This window comes from Oncorhynchus nerka, linkage group LG14, assembly GCF_034236695.1.
Source record: "Oncorhynchus nerka isolate Pitt River linkage group LG14, Oner_Uvic_2.0, whole genome shotgun sequence".
NCBI classification, from domain to species: domain Eukaryota; kingdom Metazoa; phylum Chordata; class Actinopteri; order Salmoniformes; family Salmonidae; genus Oncorhynchus; species Oncorhynchus nerka.
The window spans coordinates 94,117,255-94,134,992 of NC_088409.1; the positions used below are offsets into that span (position 1 = coordinate 94,117,255).

The following is a 17,738-nucleotide window of genomic DNA, read 5'->3' on the forward strand; positions in this document are numbered from 1 at the left end:
CTGAACAACGCAGAGTTAACCTGAACAACGCAGAGTTAACACCTGAACAACACAGAGTTAACCTGAACAACGCAGAGTTAACACCTGAACAACGCAGAGTTAACCTGAACAACGCAGAGTTAACACCTGAACAACGCAGAGTTAACACCTGAACAACGCAGAGTTAACCTGAACAACACAGAGTTAACCTGAACAACGCAGAGTTAACACCTGAACAACACAGAGTTAACCTGAACAACGCAGAGTTAACACCTGAACAACGCAGAGTTAACCTGAACAACGTAGAGTTAACCTGAACAACGCAGAGTTAACCTGAACAACGCAGAGTTAACACCTGAACAACGCAGAGTTAACACCTGAACAACGCAGAGTTAACCTGAACAACACAGAGTTAACCTGAACAACGCAACCTGAACAACGTAGAGTTAACCTGAACAACGCAGAGTTAACCTGAACAACGCAGAGTTAACACCTGAACAACGCAGAGTTAACACCTGAACAACACAGAGTTAACCTGAACAACACAGAGTTAACCTGAACAACGCAACCTGAACAACGCAGAGTTAACCTGAACAACGCAGAGTTAACCTGAACAACGCAGAGTTAACACCTGAACAACACAGAGTTAACCTGAACAACGCAGAGTTAACACCTGAACAACGCAGAGTTAACCTGAACAACGCAGAGTTAACACCTGAACAACGCAGAGTTAACACCTGAACAACGCAGAGTTAACCTGAACAACACAGAGTTAACCTGAACAACGCAACCTGAACAACGTAGAGTTAACCTGAACAACGTAGAGTTAACACCTGAACAACGCAGAGTTAACCTGAACAACGCAGAGTTAACCTGAACAACGCAACCTGAACAACGTAGAGTTAACCTGAACAACGCAGAGTTAACCTGAACAACGCAGAGTTAACCTGAACAACGCAGAGTTAACACCTGAACAACACAGAGTTAACCTGAACAACGCAGAGTTAACACCTGAACAACGCAGAGTTAACCTGAACAACGCAGAGTTAACACCTGAACAACACAGAGTTAACCTGAACAACGCAGAGTTAACACCTGAACAACACAGAGTTAACCTGAACAACGCAGAGTTAACACCTGAACAACGCAGAGTTAACCTGAACAACGCAGAGTTAACACCTGAACAACGCAGAGTTAACCTGAACAACGTAGAGTTAACCTGAACAACGCAGAGTTAACACCTGAACAACGCAGAGTTAACCTGAACAACGCAGAGTTAACACCTGAACAACGCAGAGTTAACACCTGAACAACGCAGAGTTAACCTGAACAACACAGAGTTAACCTGAACAACGCAACCTGAACAACGTAGAGTTAACCTGAACAACGTAGAGTTAACACCTGAACAACGCAGAGTTAACCTGAACAACGCAGAGTTAACCTGAACAACGCAGAGTTAACACCTGAACAACACAGAGTTAACCTGAACAACGCAGAGTTAACACCTGAACAACACAGAGTTAACCTGAACAACACAGAGTTAACCTGAACAACGCAACCTGAACAACGTAGAGTTAACCTGAACAACGCAGAGTTAACCTGAACAACGCAGAGTTAACCTGAACAACGCAGAGTTAACACCTGAACAACACAGAGTTAACCTGAACAACACAGAGTTAACCTGAACAACGCAACCTGAACAACGTAGAGTTAACCTGAACAACGCAGAGTTAACCTGAACAACGCAGAGTTAACCTGAACAACGCAGAGTTAACACCTGAACAGTACAGAGTTAACCTGAACAACGCAGAGTTAACACCTGAACAACGCAGAGTTAACCTGAACAACGCAGAGTTAACACCTGAACAACGCAGAGTTAACACCTGAACAACGCAGAGTTAACCTGAACAACACAGAGTTAACCTGAACAACGCAGAGTTAACACCTGAACAACACAGAGTTAACCTGAACAACGCAGAGTTAACACCTGAACAACGCAGAGTTAACCTGAACAACGTAGAGTTAACCTGAACAACGCAGAGTTAACCTGAACAACGCAGAGTTAACACCTGAACAACGCAGAGTTAACACCTGAACAACGCAGAGTTAACCTGAACAACACAGAGTTAACCTGAACAACGCAACCTGAACAACGTAGAGTTAACCTGACCAACGCAGAGTTAACCTGAACAACGCAGAGTTAACACCTGAACAACGCAGAGTTAACACCTGAACAACACAGAGTTAACCTGAACAACACAGAGTTAACCTGAACAACGCAACCTGAACAACGCAGAGTTAACCTGAACAACGCAGAGTTAACCTGAACAACGCAGAGTTAACACCTGAACAACACAGAGTTAACCTGAACAACGCAGAGTTAACACCTGAACAACGCAGAGTTAACCTGAACAACGCAGAGTTAACACCTGAACAACGCAGAGTTAACACCTGAACAACGCAGAGTTAACCTGAACAACACAGAGTTAACCTGAACAACGCAACCTGAACAACGTAGAGTTAACCTGAACAACGTAGAGTTAACACCTGAACAACGCAGAGTTAACCTGAACAACGCAGAGTTAACCTGAACAACGCAGAGTTAACCTGAACAACGCAGAGTTAACACCTGAACAACGCAGAGTTAACCTGAACAACACAGAGTTAACCTGAACAACACAGAGTTAACACCTTAGCAACACAGAGTTAACACCTTAGCAACACAGAGTTAACCTGAACAACGCAGAGTTAACACCTTAACAACGCAGAGTTAACCTGAACAACACAGAGTTAACCTGAACAACGCAGAGTTAACACCTGAACAACGCAGAGTTAACACCTGAACAACACAGAGTTAACACCTGAACAACACAGAGTTAACACCTGAACAACGCAGAGTTAACCTGAACAACGCAGAGTTAACCTGAACAACACAGAGTTAACACCTGAACGTATCCTTAAACACTTTGAAATTTGACGTTGGCCAAAACATCAAAACTTGAAGTTTGAGAAACATGTATGAACGTCTATTATTCTGACGTGAGTCTGTGAGAGCTAGTTGAGTGATGGTTTGTAAAAGGTGAGTGTTCTTACCCAGTCCCAAACACGACACTCTAAGTCCTGACTTTCCCAGGTTCCTGAGGAGAGAAACATACAGCTGTTACTTGATGTTGTTAATAAGGAATCAACTCAGACCAAGATAGTAGGACAGCTTGGTGTGTGTGTGTGTGTGTGTGTGTGTGTGTGTGTGTGTGTGTGTGTGTGTGTGTGTGTGTGTGTGTGTGTGTGTGTGTGTGTGTGTGTGTGTGTGTGTGTGTGTGTGTGTGTGCGTGTGTGTGTGTGTGTGCAGTGATGGTTAAGTGCAATTACAGTGAAGTAATTGCACTCACCAACCCTCAGTGACCACACAAACCCCCAGTGACCACACCAACCCTCAGTGACCACACTAAACCCCAGTGACCACACCAACCCTCAGTGACCACACTAACCCCCAGTGACCACACCAACCCTCAGTGACCACACTAAACCCCAGTGACCACACTAAACCCCAGTGACCACACAAACCCCCACTGACCACACTAACCCCCAGTGACCACACTATCCCCCAGTGACCACACCAACCCTCAGTGACCACACTAAATCCCAGTGACCACACAAACCCCCACTGACCACACAAACCCCCACTAACCACACTAACCCCCAGTGACCACACCAACCCTCAGTGACCACACAAACCCCCACTGACCACACAAACCCCCACTGACCACACAAACCCCACTAACCACACTAACCCCCAGTGACCACACCAACCCTCAGTGACCACACTAACCCCAGTGACCACACTAACCCCCACTGACCACACAAACCCCTACTGACCACACAAACCCTGACTGACCACACAAACCCCCACTGACCACACTAACCGCCACTGACCACACTAACCCCCACTGACCACACCAACCCTCAGTGACCACACTAACCCCCAGTGACCACACTAACCCCCACTGACCACACAAACCCCTACTGACCACACAAACCCCGACTGACCACACAAACCCCCACTGACCACACTAACCGCCACTGACCACACTAACCCCCACTGACCACACAAACCCCCACTGACCACACAAACCCGCAGTGACCTCACTAACCCCCACTGACCACACAATCCTCCAGTGACCACACTAACCCCCAGTGACCACACCAACCCTCAGTGACCACACTAAACCCCAGTGACCACACAAACCCCCACTGACCACACAAACCCCCACTGACCACACAAACCCCCACTGACCACACAAACCCCCAGTGACCTCACTAACCCTCAGTGACCACACTAACCCCCACTGACCACACAAACCCCCACTGACCACACAAACCTGCAGTGACTTCACTAACCCCACTGCCCACACAAACCCCTACTGACCACACAAACCCCGACTGACCACACAAACCCCCACTGACCACACTAACCCCCACTGACCACACTAACCCCCACTAACCCCCACTGACCACACAAACCCCCACTGACCACACTAACCCCCAGTGACCACACTAACCCCCACTGACCACACAAAACCCTACTGACCACACAAACCCCGACTGACCACACAAACCCCCACTGACCACACTAACCCCCACTGACCACACAAACCCCCACTGACCACACAAACCCGCAGTGACCTCACTAACCCCCACTGACCACACAAACCCCAGTGACCACACTAACCCCAGTGACCACACCAACCCTCAGTGACCACACTAAACCCCAGTGACCACACAAACCCCCACTGACCTCACTAACCCTCAGTGACCACACTAACCCCACTGACCACACAAACCCCCACTGACCACACAAACCTGCAGTGACTTCACTATCCCCCACTGACCACACAAACCCCGACTGACCACACAAACCCCCACTGACCACACTAACCCCCACTGACCACACTAACCCCCACTGACCACACAAACCCCCACTGACCACACAAACCCGCAGTGACCTCACTAACCCCCACTGACCACACAAACCCCTACTGACCACACAAACCCCCCACTGACCACACTAACCCCCAGCGACCTCACGAACCCCTGGACGACAGTCTGTCTGTCTGTCTGTCTGTCTGTCTGTCTGTCTGTCTGTCTGTCCAACAAGAAGAGATGTCCTTGCCTCAGTTTGTGTGTCTCTCCTCTGGTTTTGTGTCATCTTGTGTAAAGGCCAGCCGGATGACGCTGAGTTTTCCTGACGTTCTGTGACATTGCCCATCAGACAGATTAAATAAAATCTCACCGTTTTAAACCCACCCCAACCAAACACAGACCTGTGACCAATAACAGAGCAGTAGAACCCTGCCATGACCAATCACTGACCGGTGGAGTCAATCAGTTCTCAGTTCTGGTCTCAGATCTGTCATGTCAACTTCCTGACAAGCCGTATCCACTGGGTTGACAGGTGAATGACACATGACTAAATAGAAAAGGACAATCATGCCCAGACACACATTGCAGTCATGGCCAAAAGTTTTGAGAATGACACAAATATTAATTTCCACAAAGTTTGCTGCTTCAGTGTCTTTAGATATTTTTGTCAGATGTTACTATGGAATACTGAAGTACAATTACAAGCATTTCATAAGTGTCAAAAGCTTTTATTGACAATTACATGAAGTTGATGCAAAGAGTCAATATTTGCAGTGTTGACCCTTCTTTTTGAAGACCTCTGCAATCCGCCCTGGCATACTGTCAATGACCTTCTGGGCCACATCCTGACTGATGGCAGCCCATTCTTGTATAATCAATTCTTGGAGGTTGTCAAAATTTGTTGGTTCATGTTTGTCCACCCGCCTCTTGAGGATTGACCACAACTTCTCAATGGGATTATGGTCTGGGGAGTTTCCTGGCCATGGACCTACAATATCGATGTTTTGTTCCCCGAGCCACTTAGTTATCACTTTTGCCTTATGGCAAGGTGCTCCATTATGCTGGAAAAGGCATTGTTTGTCACCAAACTGTTCCTAGATGGTTGGGAGAAGTTGCTCTCGGAGGATGTGTTGGTACCATTCTTTATTCATGGCTGTGTTCGGAGGCAAAATTGTGAGTGAGCCCACTCCCTTGGCTGAGAAGCAACCCCACACATGAATGGTCTCAGGATGCTTTACTGTTGGCATGACACAGGACTGATGGTAGCGCTCACCTTGTCTTCTCCGGACAAGCTTTTTTCCGGATGCCCCAAACAATCGGAAAGGGGATTCATCAGAGACAATGACTTTACCCCAGTCCTCAGCAGTCCAATCCCTGTACCTGTTGCAGAATATCAGTCTGTCACTGATGTTTTTCCTGGAGAGAAGTGGCTTCTTTGCTGCCCTTCTTGACACCAGGCCATCCTCCAAAAGCCATCGCCTCACTGTGCGTAGAGATGCACTCACACCTGCCTGCTGCCATTCCTGAGCAGGCTCTGTACTGGTGGTGCCCCGATCCCGCAGCTGAATCAACTTTAGGAGACGGTCCTGGCACTTGCTGGACTTTCTTGGGTGCCCTGAAGCCTTCTTCACAACAATTGAACCGCCCCCCTTTGAAGTTTTTTATGATCCGATAAATGGTTGATTTAGGTGCAATCTTACTGGCAGCAATATCCTTGCCTGTGAAGCCCTTTTTACCTAAAGCAATGATGACGGCGCGTGATTCCTTGCAGGTAACCATGTTTTTAATGAGAGAATCACTGACATGATGTCAGCTGGTCCTTTTGTGGCAGGGCTGAAATGCAGTGGAAATGTTTTTTGGCGATTCAGTTCATTTGCATGGCAAAGAGGGACTTTGCAATTCATCTGATCATTCTTCATAACATTCTGGAGTATATGCAAATTGCCATCATACAGACTGAGGCAGCAGACTTTTTTGAAAATTAATATTTGTGTCATTCTCAAATATTTTGGCCACGACTGCACAACTCATAAGACACTCGTTATTTAGTAGCTCAGTTTGATCTGCACACTGCATTACAATGTGTTGGGTCTTCACCTTCTTCAGGACACTAGAGATGTTTGACCTGCTGATCTAACAACCTGAAAGTATTATTTAATTCAATGTTTGTATTCATTCAGCAGTGAATTTCCCCAGAAAAACAACTCTCCAACCCCTATGTCTCTACAGTTCAAAAAGTTAAACGATTTGTTGAGATAATTTAGCATGATTAGAGTGAACAGAGTGTCATTACGGCCATGGTCAAAAAGTGGTCAATGCTCAATAGGACTCTGACACTGCTCCGTGGGCAGGACGCCGCTAACTCCGAACGTCAACTGACAAGCTAGCTATTGGCTGCAGGTTCATGTGTGACCACATTGGCTTTTTGTAAATGAAATCTGTGCGATACAAAACAAAATTGATATACAGTATATATAAACTCAGCAAGAAAAGAAAAGTCCCTTTTTCAGGACCCTGTCTTTCAAAGACAATTCATAAAAATACAAATAATTTCACAGATCTTCATTGTAAAGGGTTTAAACACGGTTTCCCATACTTGTTCAATGAACCATACACAATTAATGAACATGCACCCGTGGAACAGTCATTAACCTCTTGAACCTCTGGGAGCAGTATTTCATTTTTGGATGAAAAACGTTCCCGTTTTAAACAAGATATTTTGTCACAAAAAGATGCTCGACTATGCATATAATTGACAGCTTTGGAAAGAAAACACTCTGACGTTTCCAAAACTGCAAAGATATTGTCTATGAGTGCCACAGAACTAAGGCTACAGGCGAAACCAAGATGAAATTTCATACAGGAAGTGAGCCAGATTTTTGAGGCGCTGTGTTCCAATGTCTCCTTATATGGCTGTGAATGCGCCAGGAATGGTTACAATATATCCTGCCTGTTTGGCCCTTTCCGGGGGTATCGTCGGACAGGGCCACAGTGTCTCCCGACCCCTCCTGTCTCAGCCTCCAGTATTTATGCTGCAGTAGTTAATATGTCGGGGGGCTAGGGTCAGTCTGTTATATCTGAAGTATTTCTCATGTCTTATCCAGTGTCCTGTGTGAATTTAAGTATGCTCCCTCTATTTGCCTCCCCTTTTCTCTCTCTCTCTTTCTCTCTCTCTCTCTTCTCTTGGAGGACCTGAGCCCTAGGACCATGCCTCAGGACTACCTGGCCTGACGACTCCTTGCTGTCCCCAGTCCACCTGGTCATGCTGCTGCTCCAGTTTCAACTGTTCTGCCTGCGGCTATGGAACCCTGACCATAGCCAGACATGCCACCTTGGCCCCCGGACCTGCTGTTTTCTACTCTCTTTCTCTACCACACTTGCTGTCTTTAACTCTGAATGATCGGCTATGAAAAGACAACTGACATTTACTCCTGAGTTGCTGACCTGTTGCACCCTCTACAACCACTGTGATTATTATTATTTGACCCTGCTGGTCATCTATGAACGTTTGAACATCTTGGCCATGTTCTGTTATAATCTCCACCCGGCACAGCCAGAAGAGGACTGGCCACCCCTCAGAGTATGGTTCCTCTCTAGGTTTCTTCCTGGGTTCTGGCCTTTCAAGTGTTTTTTCCTAGCCACAGTGATCCTATATATGCATTGCTTACTGTTTGGGTTTTTAGGCTGGGCTTCTGTACAGCACTTTGTGACATTGGCTGATGTAAAAAGGGCTTTATAAATACATTTGATTGATTTAATGATTGATTGATTCAAAGCAGAATTACTTTCCAATTGTTCCTCAACTGTAGTGTATAATATAACATTTTCTAGCTCTGAATCCCTACTTTTATCCAATGTAAAAAACGGCATTAAAAATGTTGCTTACATAAGACCGAATCGAGCACAAATATGGAAAAGCTACAACCAAGAGCAACGCAGTCTAAAATATCAACGGTCACAGCAAACTAACGCTCTTATTTCACCAACACAGTCCAGTACAAATATATGAAGGTTATAATACTGTAGAGAACAATTTTATGATTCATTCTCTGTGAGTAATTATGACATAGGCTAAAGAAAACTAAGTTTAGACATTCATTGAGTGGCACCCTCTCAAATGTACCAGTATTGCACTGCATTCTAGAGCAGTGAGTGAATGCCCTACAACCTTAGGCCTCACAACCTTAGGCCTCACAACCTTAGGCCTCACAACCTTAGGCCCTACAACCTTAGGCCTCACAACCTTAGGCCCTACAACCTTAGGCCTCACAACCTTAGGCCCTTACAACCTTAGGCCCTTACAACCTTAGGGCTCACAACCTTAGGCCTCACAACCTTAGGCCTCACAACCTTAGGCATCACAACCTTAGGCCCTACAACCTTAGGCCTCACAACCTTAGGCCTCACAACCTTAGGCATCACAACCTTAGGCCTCACAACCTTAGGCCCCACAACCTTAGGTCTCACAACCTTGGCCTCACAACCTTAGGCCTCACAACCGTAGGTCTCACAACCTTGGCTTCACAACCTTGACCTCACAACCTTAGGCACCACAACCTTAGGCACCACAACCTTAGGCACCACAACCTTGACCTCACAACCTTAGGCCTCACATCCTTAGGCCCCACAACCTTAGGCCTCACAACCTTAGGCCTCACAACCTTGACCCCACAACCTTAGGCCTCACAACCTTAGGCCTCACAACCTTAGGCCTCACAACCTTGACCCCACAACCTTAGGCACCACAACCTTAGGCCCTTACAACCTTAGGCCTCACAACCTTAGGCCCTTACAACCTTAGGGCTCACAACCTTAGGCCTCACAACCTTAGGCCCTTACAACCTTAGGCATCACAACCTTAGGCCTCACAACCTTAGGCCCCACAACCTTAGGTCTCACAACCTTGGCCTCACAACCTTAGGCCTCACAACCGTAGGTCTCACAACCTTGGCTTCACAACCTTGACCTCACAACCTTAGGCCTCACATCCTTAGGCCCCACAACCTTAGGCCTCACAACCTTAGGCCTCACAACCTTGACCCCACAACCTTAGGCCTCACAACCTTAGGCCTCACAACCTTAGGCCTCACAACCTTGACCCCACAACCTTAGGCACCACAACCTTAGGCACCACAACCTTGGCCAGACCTCTGACCTCTGAGGGTGTTCTCTCTGTCCTGCAAATGTGTCCTCTTGCACCAAAGTATTGCTTAATCAGGGAGACGAAGAAAGAAGAAAGAAGAAAGAGAAGAGAATAAGTATTTTCCACGTCATCCCACCCGCCCTCTGTACAACACTACAGAACTATGGAACTTTAAAACTTCAGATCGTTGGGCGGACTACAGCTGGTGTTGTGTAGAATTTAGAGCAGGGGTGAGAATGTGCTGAGTCAGTCAACAGGCAATTGATGATGATGTCATAGTTGGGTAGCTCAGGACCTGAATGATGATCACACACAGGTGCACTCTATTTCAGGGCCAAAACTAATCTGGGCCACAGCCAGAACACAGAGATAGATCACCTTGACAAGAGTTTCACTGTATAGAGTCGTGCATGATGAGGATCTCACTGTCCATCACGTTGCATTTCTATGTGTACATTCTGTGAACGGCCAAAATGTTAGAAGTCAACGTTCTGGACTTAGTGTGGTGGTAAGTGAATGAAACACGTAGCTACATCTCCATGTTTAAAAAAAAAAAGTTTTTTATAGACACTGCAAGATCAAAAGTATGTGGACACCTGCTCGTCGAACATTTATTCCTCCCCCACCAAACTTTACAGTTGCCACTTTGCATTGGGGCAGGTAGCGTTCTCCTGGCATCCTCCAAACACAGATTTGTCCGTTGGAATGCCAGATGGTGAAGCGTGGTTCATCACTCCAGAGAACGTGTTTACACTGCTCCAGAGGTCAATGGTGGTGAGATTTACACCATTCCATCCAACGTTTGACATTGCACATGGTGATCTTAACCTTGTGGGTGGCTGCTCTGCCATGGAAACCAATTTCATGAAGCTCCAGACTAACAGTTTGTTAAAAAAATTGTTTCCAGAGGTAGTTTGGAACTCGGTAGTGAGTATTGAGACCCGAGAACAGACGAATTTGACACGCTACGTGCTTTAGCACTGGGTGATCCCATTATGTGAGCTTGTGTGACCTACCACTTCACGGCTGAGCCATTGTTGCTCCTAGACATTTCCACTTCACAATAACAGCACTTACAGTTGACCAGGAAAGCTCTAGCAGGGCAGAAATTTGATTAACTGACTTGTTGGAAAGGTGTCATCCTATGACATTGCCACGTTGTAAGTCACTGAGATTTCGGTAAGGCCATTCTACTGCCAATGTTTGTCTATGGAGGTTGCATAACTGTGCAATGGTGTGGCTGAAATAGCTGAATCCACTTATTTGAAGGGGTGTCCACATACTTTTTTATATACACAGAAACAATACTACCACTCCACAGTGCCTTCGAAAGTATTCTGACTCCTTGACTTTTTCACATTTTAATATGTGATAAGAGGGACATTCAGAGACTTGTTCCGAAGCCACTCCTGCGTTGTCTTGGCTGTGTGCTTAGGGTCGTTGTCCTGTTGGAAGGTGAACCTTCACCCCAGTCTGAGGTCCTGAGTGCTCTAGAGCAGGTTTTCATCAAGGATCTTTCTGTACTTTGCTCCATTCATCTTTCCCTCAAGCCTGACTAGTCTCCCAGTCACTGCCACTGAAAAACATCCCCACAGCATGATGCTACCACCACCATGCTTCACCGCAAGGGATGATGCCAGCTTTATTCCAGACCTGACAGTTGGTATTGAGGACAAATAGTTCAATCTTCATTTCAGCAGACCAGAGAAGCTGGTTTCTCATGGTCTGAGAGTCATTTAGATCCTTTTGGTAAACTCCAAGTGGGCTGTCATTTGCCTTTTACTGAGGAGTTGTTCCGTCTGGTCACTCTATCATAGAGGCCTGATTGGTGGAGTGCTGCAGAGATGATTGTCCTTCTGGAAGGTTCTCCCATCTCCACAGAGGAACTCTGGAACACTGCCAGAGTGACCATAGGGTCCTTGGTCACCTCCCTGACCAAGGCCCTTCTCCGCCAAACGTCTTCCATTTAATAATGATGGGGACCTTCAATGCTGGAGAATGTCACCCTTCCCCAGATCTGTGCCTCGACACAATACTTATGTAAATCAAATATTTCAATTTTTTATTTGTAAAATATTTGATAAAATTGATAAAAACCTGTGTTTGGTTTGTCATTATGGGCTATTGTGTGTAGATTGACGAGGATTTTTTATTTTATTTAATCCATTTTAGAATAAGGCCGTAACATAACAAAATGTGAATAAAAGACAGGAGTCTGAATACTTTCTGAATGCACATATCATTGGCTTGAGGAACAGGGACAGAGAGGACGAACAAGAAGCTTAGGGTGAAAGACGAAGGGATAGGTAGAGAGAGAAAGAAAGATAACAGATGTGTGGGAAGGAAGTGATGTTGTTATCGTAGGAACACTGTGCTCCCTCGGTTACTGTCGCCCCTGGAAACGATGTGATTAACACTGTAACCTACTTTGGCGAAGCCTCAGTCTCTTCCTAGTAGCACAAACAGACACACACGCACGCACGCACGCACGCACGCACGCACACACAATAATGTACATTATTCACACACACGTAGTCACTGCTGTGTGGCGATAAGCTGAGGTCTGTGCAGTGGGTTGTATTCATGGATGCCAAGGGAAGCCAGGCTTCACCCCAAAAAAATGTACCAATAAAAAATAAAAGCATATCAAATAATTGATCTTTCGTCTCTCTGTGTTTCCTTAAATTCGCAAGAGGCTGAATGTATCTCACCGGAGAAAGCATCCGACCGAATGAAACAACGCCCCTTTGTCTCTGTACGTGTAGGCTATCTATCTGACGCTGTCAGGTCATAAAGACTATGACAATGTTGTCTCCCACAGCATTGAAGGCAAAAGAAGCCAGCGAGCATTTAGCTTCCCATGTTAAAAAAAGTATACAATAATAGCCAATCAGTGTTGAGCTGAACTGAGTGAGCTCAACTGTGATTGGTTCTGGCGCACACCAAAACAAAGTGTCAACAGAAGCCAGTTTGGATTTGGATTCACACCAATCACACAGATAGAACAATGAGCTTTAGCAATCATATCACATCAAAAGCCAAACTGGCAACTTTAACTGTTGTATCTCGTTGTGTTGTTGTCCTCTGGTGGCTAACTAGCTAGCTAAAATTGTCCCTGTCCTAAATGTTAGACTAAGCATTGGTGATTTGATGATGTTGAAATGTTTAAGTGTAAATGATGCTGGAATAGTGGAGGCGGCTCCTGTTTTCTTTGCGACTTGCAGTAACTCTCTGTGGTTCTAAATCAATAGTTGTTTAGTGGTCTGATAATGTCAGAAACATTAACTTGATTGACCATGCTGTAGGTCATGTAACTGTTTATCACATGCAATATGCTTTGTGGATTTCACTGGACTTAGGCAGCTATCCGGTTTTGTGAAGAAACATCGGTTGAATTTGTTTCTGCCACTGTGTCTTCTTATTGTCGCGGCCTTGGGCCAATATATCATGGTAGCAAGGCGTATGAACTAACAGGTTATAGAGCAAGTAACGCAATTATCACAACACATACAGTAGGTTGTGGCTTTTCTTTCTGGCTTGGCTTCCTCCAGTGATTTTACCCACACCGCTACTGAGTCTGAGGTATTGATGGGCTAAGAGATGTGGAGCTGTGTGTGCAGACAGATTGCTTGAGAGAGAGAGACTTTGATATCTGGGGTTTTAGGATACACTGCCTATAAACATACCCATCATATATAATGGAGATGTTGTGTGTAGATGGATGGCTTTTTTTCTTTTGTAGAAAGACTGAGGAGAAGGTAGTGTATATATATATTTTGTTACCTTTATTTAACTAGGCGAGTCAGTTAAGAACAAATTCTTATTTTCAATGACGACCTGGGAACAGTGGGTTAACTGCCTGTTCAGGGGCAGAACGACAGATTTCTACCTTGTCAGCTCGGGGATTTGAACTTGCAACCTTCCGGTTACTAGTCCAACGCTCTAACCACTAGGCTACCCTGCCACCCCATATCTGGATGGGGGAAGAGGTTCAATTAATTCATATTTGCATGTCGCCTAGAGGGTGATATTTATATAACTTATTATTTACACTTACACACACTTACTCCATCATTCTTAAATGGAATAAGTTTGGAACCACCAAGATCTTCCTAGAGCTGGCCGCCCGTCCAAACTTAGCAATCGGGGGAGAAGGGACTTGGTCAGGGAGGTGACCAAGAACCCGATGGTCACTCTGACAGAGCTTTAGAGTTAATCTGTGGAGAACCTTCGAGAAAGAGAACCATCTCTGTAGCACTCCATCATTCAGGCCTTTATGGTAGAGTGGCCAGACTGAAGCCACTCCTCAGTAAAAGGCACATTAGGCCCGTTTGGAGTTTGCCAAAATCTTAAGACTCTCAGACCTTGAGAAACAAGATTATCTGGTCTGATGAAACCAAGATTGAACTCTTTGGCCTGAATGCCATGCGTCACGTCTGGAGGAAACCTGGCACCGTCCCTACAGTGAAGCATGTTGCTGGCAGCTTCAAGCTGTGGGGATGTTTTTCAGCGGCAGGGACTCTGAAACTAGTCAGGATCAAGGCAAAAATGAACGGAGCAAAATCCTTGATTAAATCCTGTTTCAGAGCACTCAGGACCTCAGACTGGGGCGAAGGTTCACCTTCCAACAGGACAAGTGTCTGAATGTCCTTGAGTGGACCAGCCAGAGCCTGGACTTGAACCCGATTGAACATATCTGGTGAGACCTGAAAATACCTGTGCAGCAACGCTCCCCATCCAACCTGGCAGAGCATGATAGGATTTGCAGAGAAGAATGGGAGAAACTCCCCAAATACAAGTGTGTCAAGCTTGTAGCGTAATAACCAAGAAGACTCGAGGGTGTAATCACTGCCAAAGGTGCTTCAACAATGTACCGAGTAAAGGGTCTGAAGACCTACATAAATGTGATATTTCAGTTATTTCGTTTAAAAAGAAAATTTAAATTGCAAAAAATTCAAAAGAAAACTGTTTTGCTATGCTATTATGGGATATTGTGTGTAGATTGATGAGGAATAAACAATAATTTAATCAATATTAGATATAAGGCTGTAACATAACAAAATATGGACAAAGTCAAGGGGTCTGAATACTTTCCGAATGCCTAGCATACAAATTCACACTCCATTTCTCTCCAGCTGAACTAGTTCCCACTCTAATTCCACACCTTTCAACAACATCCCAGCAGGGAGGTATAACCTGACGGATATATAAGAGGGGTAATTGGGTTGGTCTGTAGAGACATACAGCTCTGCTGTCTTAATTTGTTCACTGTTGTTGCAGAGACATTTTCTGCACCGCAGGAAAATGCTAATTGTAGTTGATTCAAGGTTTAAAAAGCTTTGTAAAGTTTGTAATTTCCACTTTAAAATGTCAAACCTGATTTGCCCCAAGGAAAAATGTATCAACCCCTATGTCTATTAATTATAATGCATATTTCCGAGTGCTGCAGCACATCCTGTAATGCAGCGACCTACATTATCTATATTAGAGCCTCCCAGAGGAGGCTACAGCTAATTTATCTCTATAGAGAGAGAAAGAGAGAGAGACTGAGAGAGAGACTGAGAGACGTGTGTCTTTAAGGCGCAACTGTTAATTGTAAATGCATTCCAGGTGACTACCTCATGAAGCTGGTTGAGAGAATGCGTGTGCAATGCTGTCATCAAGGCAAACGGTGGCTATTTGAAGAATAAAATACATTTTGATTTGTTTAACACTTGTTTGGTTACTACATGATTGCACATGTGTTATTTCAAAGTTTTTATGTATTCACTATTATTCTACAGTGTAGAAAATAGTAAAAAAAATAAATAAAAAAAGATAAACCCTTGAATGAATCGGTTTGTGGGCATTTCTACAAATGTGAGATTTCAGCAGGAACCATCTATTAAACTGCTTCATAAGCCTCCCTCTATATTGCAACTATGTTAAACGCCCATGTCCATCATCCTGTTTTAAGAACGGCCCAGGCCCAGACACAGAATCCATCGTCCTCCCGTTGTGAATGAAAGGAGCTCAGGCATTGTAGTAGAGCCCTGATCTACTGATCTATCCACCTCCAGTCTCTCTATGGGATAATTAGATGCTCGGTATAACAATGCAGCTTAAACAGTCTGATGAATGACCATGGTGTCTGGCAGGGACACAATACATCTCCTGCAGTGATATTAGACTGATAATGAAGGTAGACGATTTGGGGAAACTTTTAGACACTGCAGATAGGTGATAAAACAAGCTATTCCTGATATGACTGCAGTGGTAGATTCATCTTGGAATATATCCCGGGCCCCATGTTCAACGGGCCTTGTAATTACAGTAGTTAACTTATAAATAAATATACGTTGATCTTGATTCTGAGATTTAGCGGAGATCTTCTGTGCGTAAAGGGACACGAAAGGGCCAACATCTCTTATCCAGCGTCCCACTTAGCTGATTTTGTCTGAGGCAGTCGGTAAATAACAAGAGTTTTTAAGTGCAACTTTAACGTTTACGGAAACATCTCGGCTACTAAAGACACATCGTAAGATGGTTCTAACGATGAGCGTAACGATACGAAGGCTCCGGGAAACGAGGCTCTGTAGTGGATCTCTGGGTGTTAGTCGTTTTTAATGGACCTCTTGTTTGTTTAGCCTCTAGCGCTCTGCTGAGGAGGAAACAGCTTGTTCACAAAACACCAAAAGCACAGAACAAACTAGGGTGAGAAGTTTCTACACTTTCTACACACTGAAATAAACAAACGCACTAAAACACACACAGAGTCTTGTACAGCTAACCTTGTGGGAATACACAATTCAGTCCCATTCAAAATCCTATTTTCCCTAACCCATAACCTTGAACCTAAGCCTAACCTGTACCCTTACCCTAACCCTAATATTAACCCTTAACCCTAACCCTAACCCTAAACCTAATATTAACACTTAACCCTAACACTAACCTGTACCCTAACCCTAACCCTAATATTAACCCTTAACCCTAACCCTAACCTGTACCCTAACCCTAATATTAATATAAACCTCAAAACCCTAACCGAGCTCCGAACCCTAGCTCCTAACCCTAAACCTAACACTAGCTCCTAAACCTAACCCTAACCCTAGCTCCTAACCCTAAAACTAACCCTAGCTCCTAAACCTAACCCTAACCCTAGCTCCTAACCCTAAAACTAACCCTAGCTCCTAAACCTAAACCTAAACCTAGCTCCTAACCCTAAAACTAACCCTAGCTCCTAAACCTAAACCTAAACCTAGCTCCTAACCCTAACACTAACCCTAGCTCCTAACCCTAACCCTAGCTCCGAACCCTAGCTCCGAACCCTAAAACTAACCCTAGCTCCGAACCCTAGCTCCGAACCCTAAAACTCACCCTAGCTCCTAAACCTAAACCTAACACTAGCTCCTAACCCTAAAACTAACCCTAGCTCCTAAACCTAAACCTAACACTAGCTCCTAACCCTAAACCTAACACTAGCTCCTAACCCTAAAACTAACCCTAGCTCCTAAACCTAAAACTAGCTCCTAACCCTAAACCTAACACTAGCTCCTAACCCTAAAACTAAGCCTAGCTCCTAACCTTAAAACTAACTCTAGCTCCTAACCCTAAAACTAACTCTAGCTCCTAACCCTAAAACAAACTCTAGTTCCTAACCCTAAACCTAGCTACAAACCCTAAACCTAACACTATCTCCTAACCCTAACCCTAGCTC

At 45.0% G+C, this 17,738-nt stretch overlaps 1 protein-coding gene across 2 annotated transcripts in view; it reads right to left on the reverse strand.

Annotated features, from left to right (window-relative positions):
- Positions 1-17,738, reverse strand: part of LOC115124585 (voltage-gated potassium channel subunit beta-1) — a 218,241-nt gene that overhangs the window by 86,668 nt on the left and 113,835 nt on the right. For both annotated transcript variants that reach the window (XM_065000552.1, XM_065000553.1), the window contains exon 2: positions 3,073-3,116. In XM_065000552.1, coding sequence (XP_064856624.1) covers positions 3,073-3,116 — 44 coding nt within the window. The remainder of the gene's footprint in view (positions 1-3,072; positions 3,117-17,738) is intronic.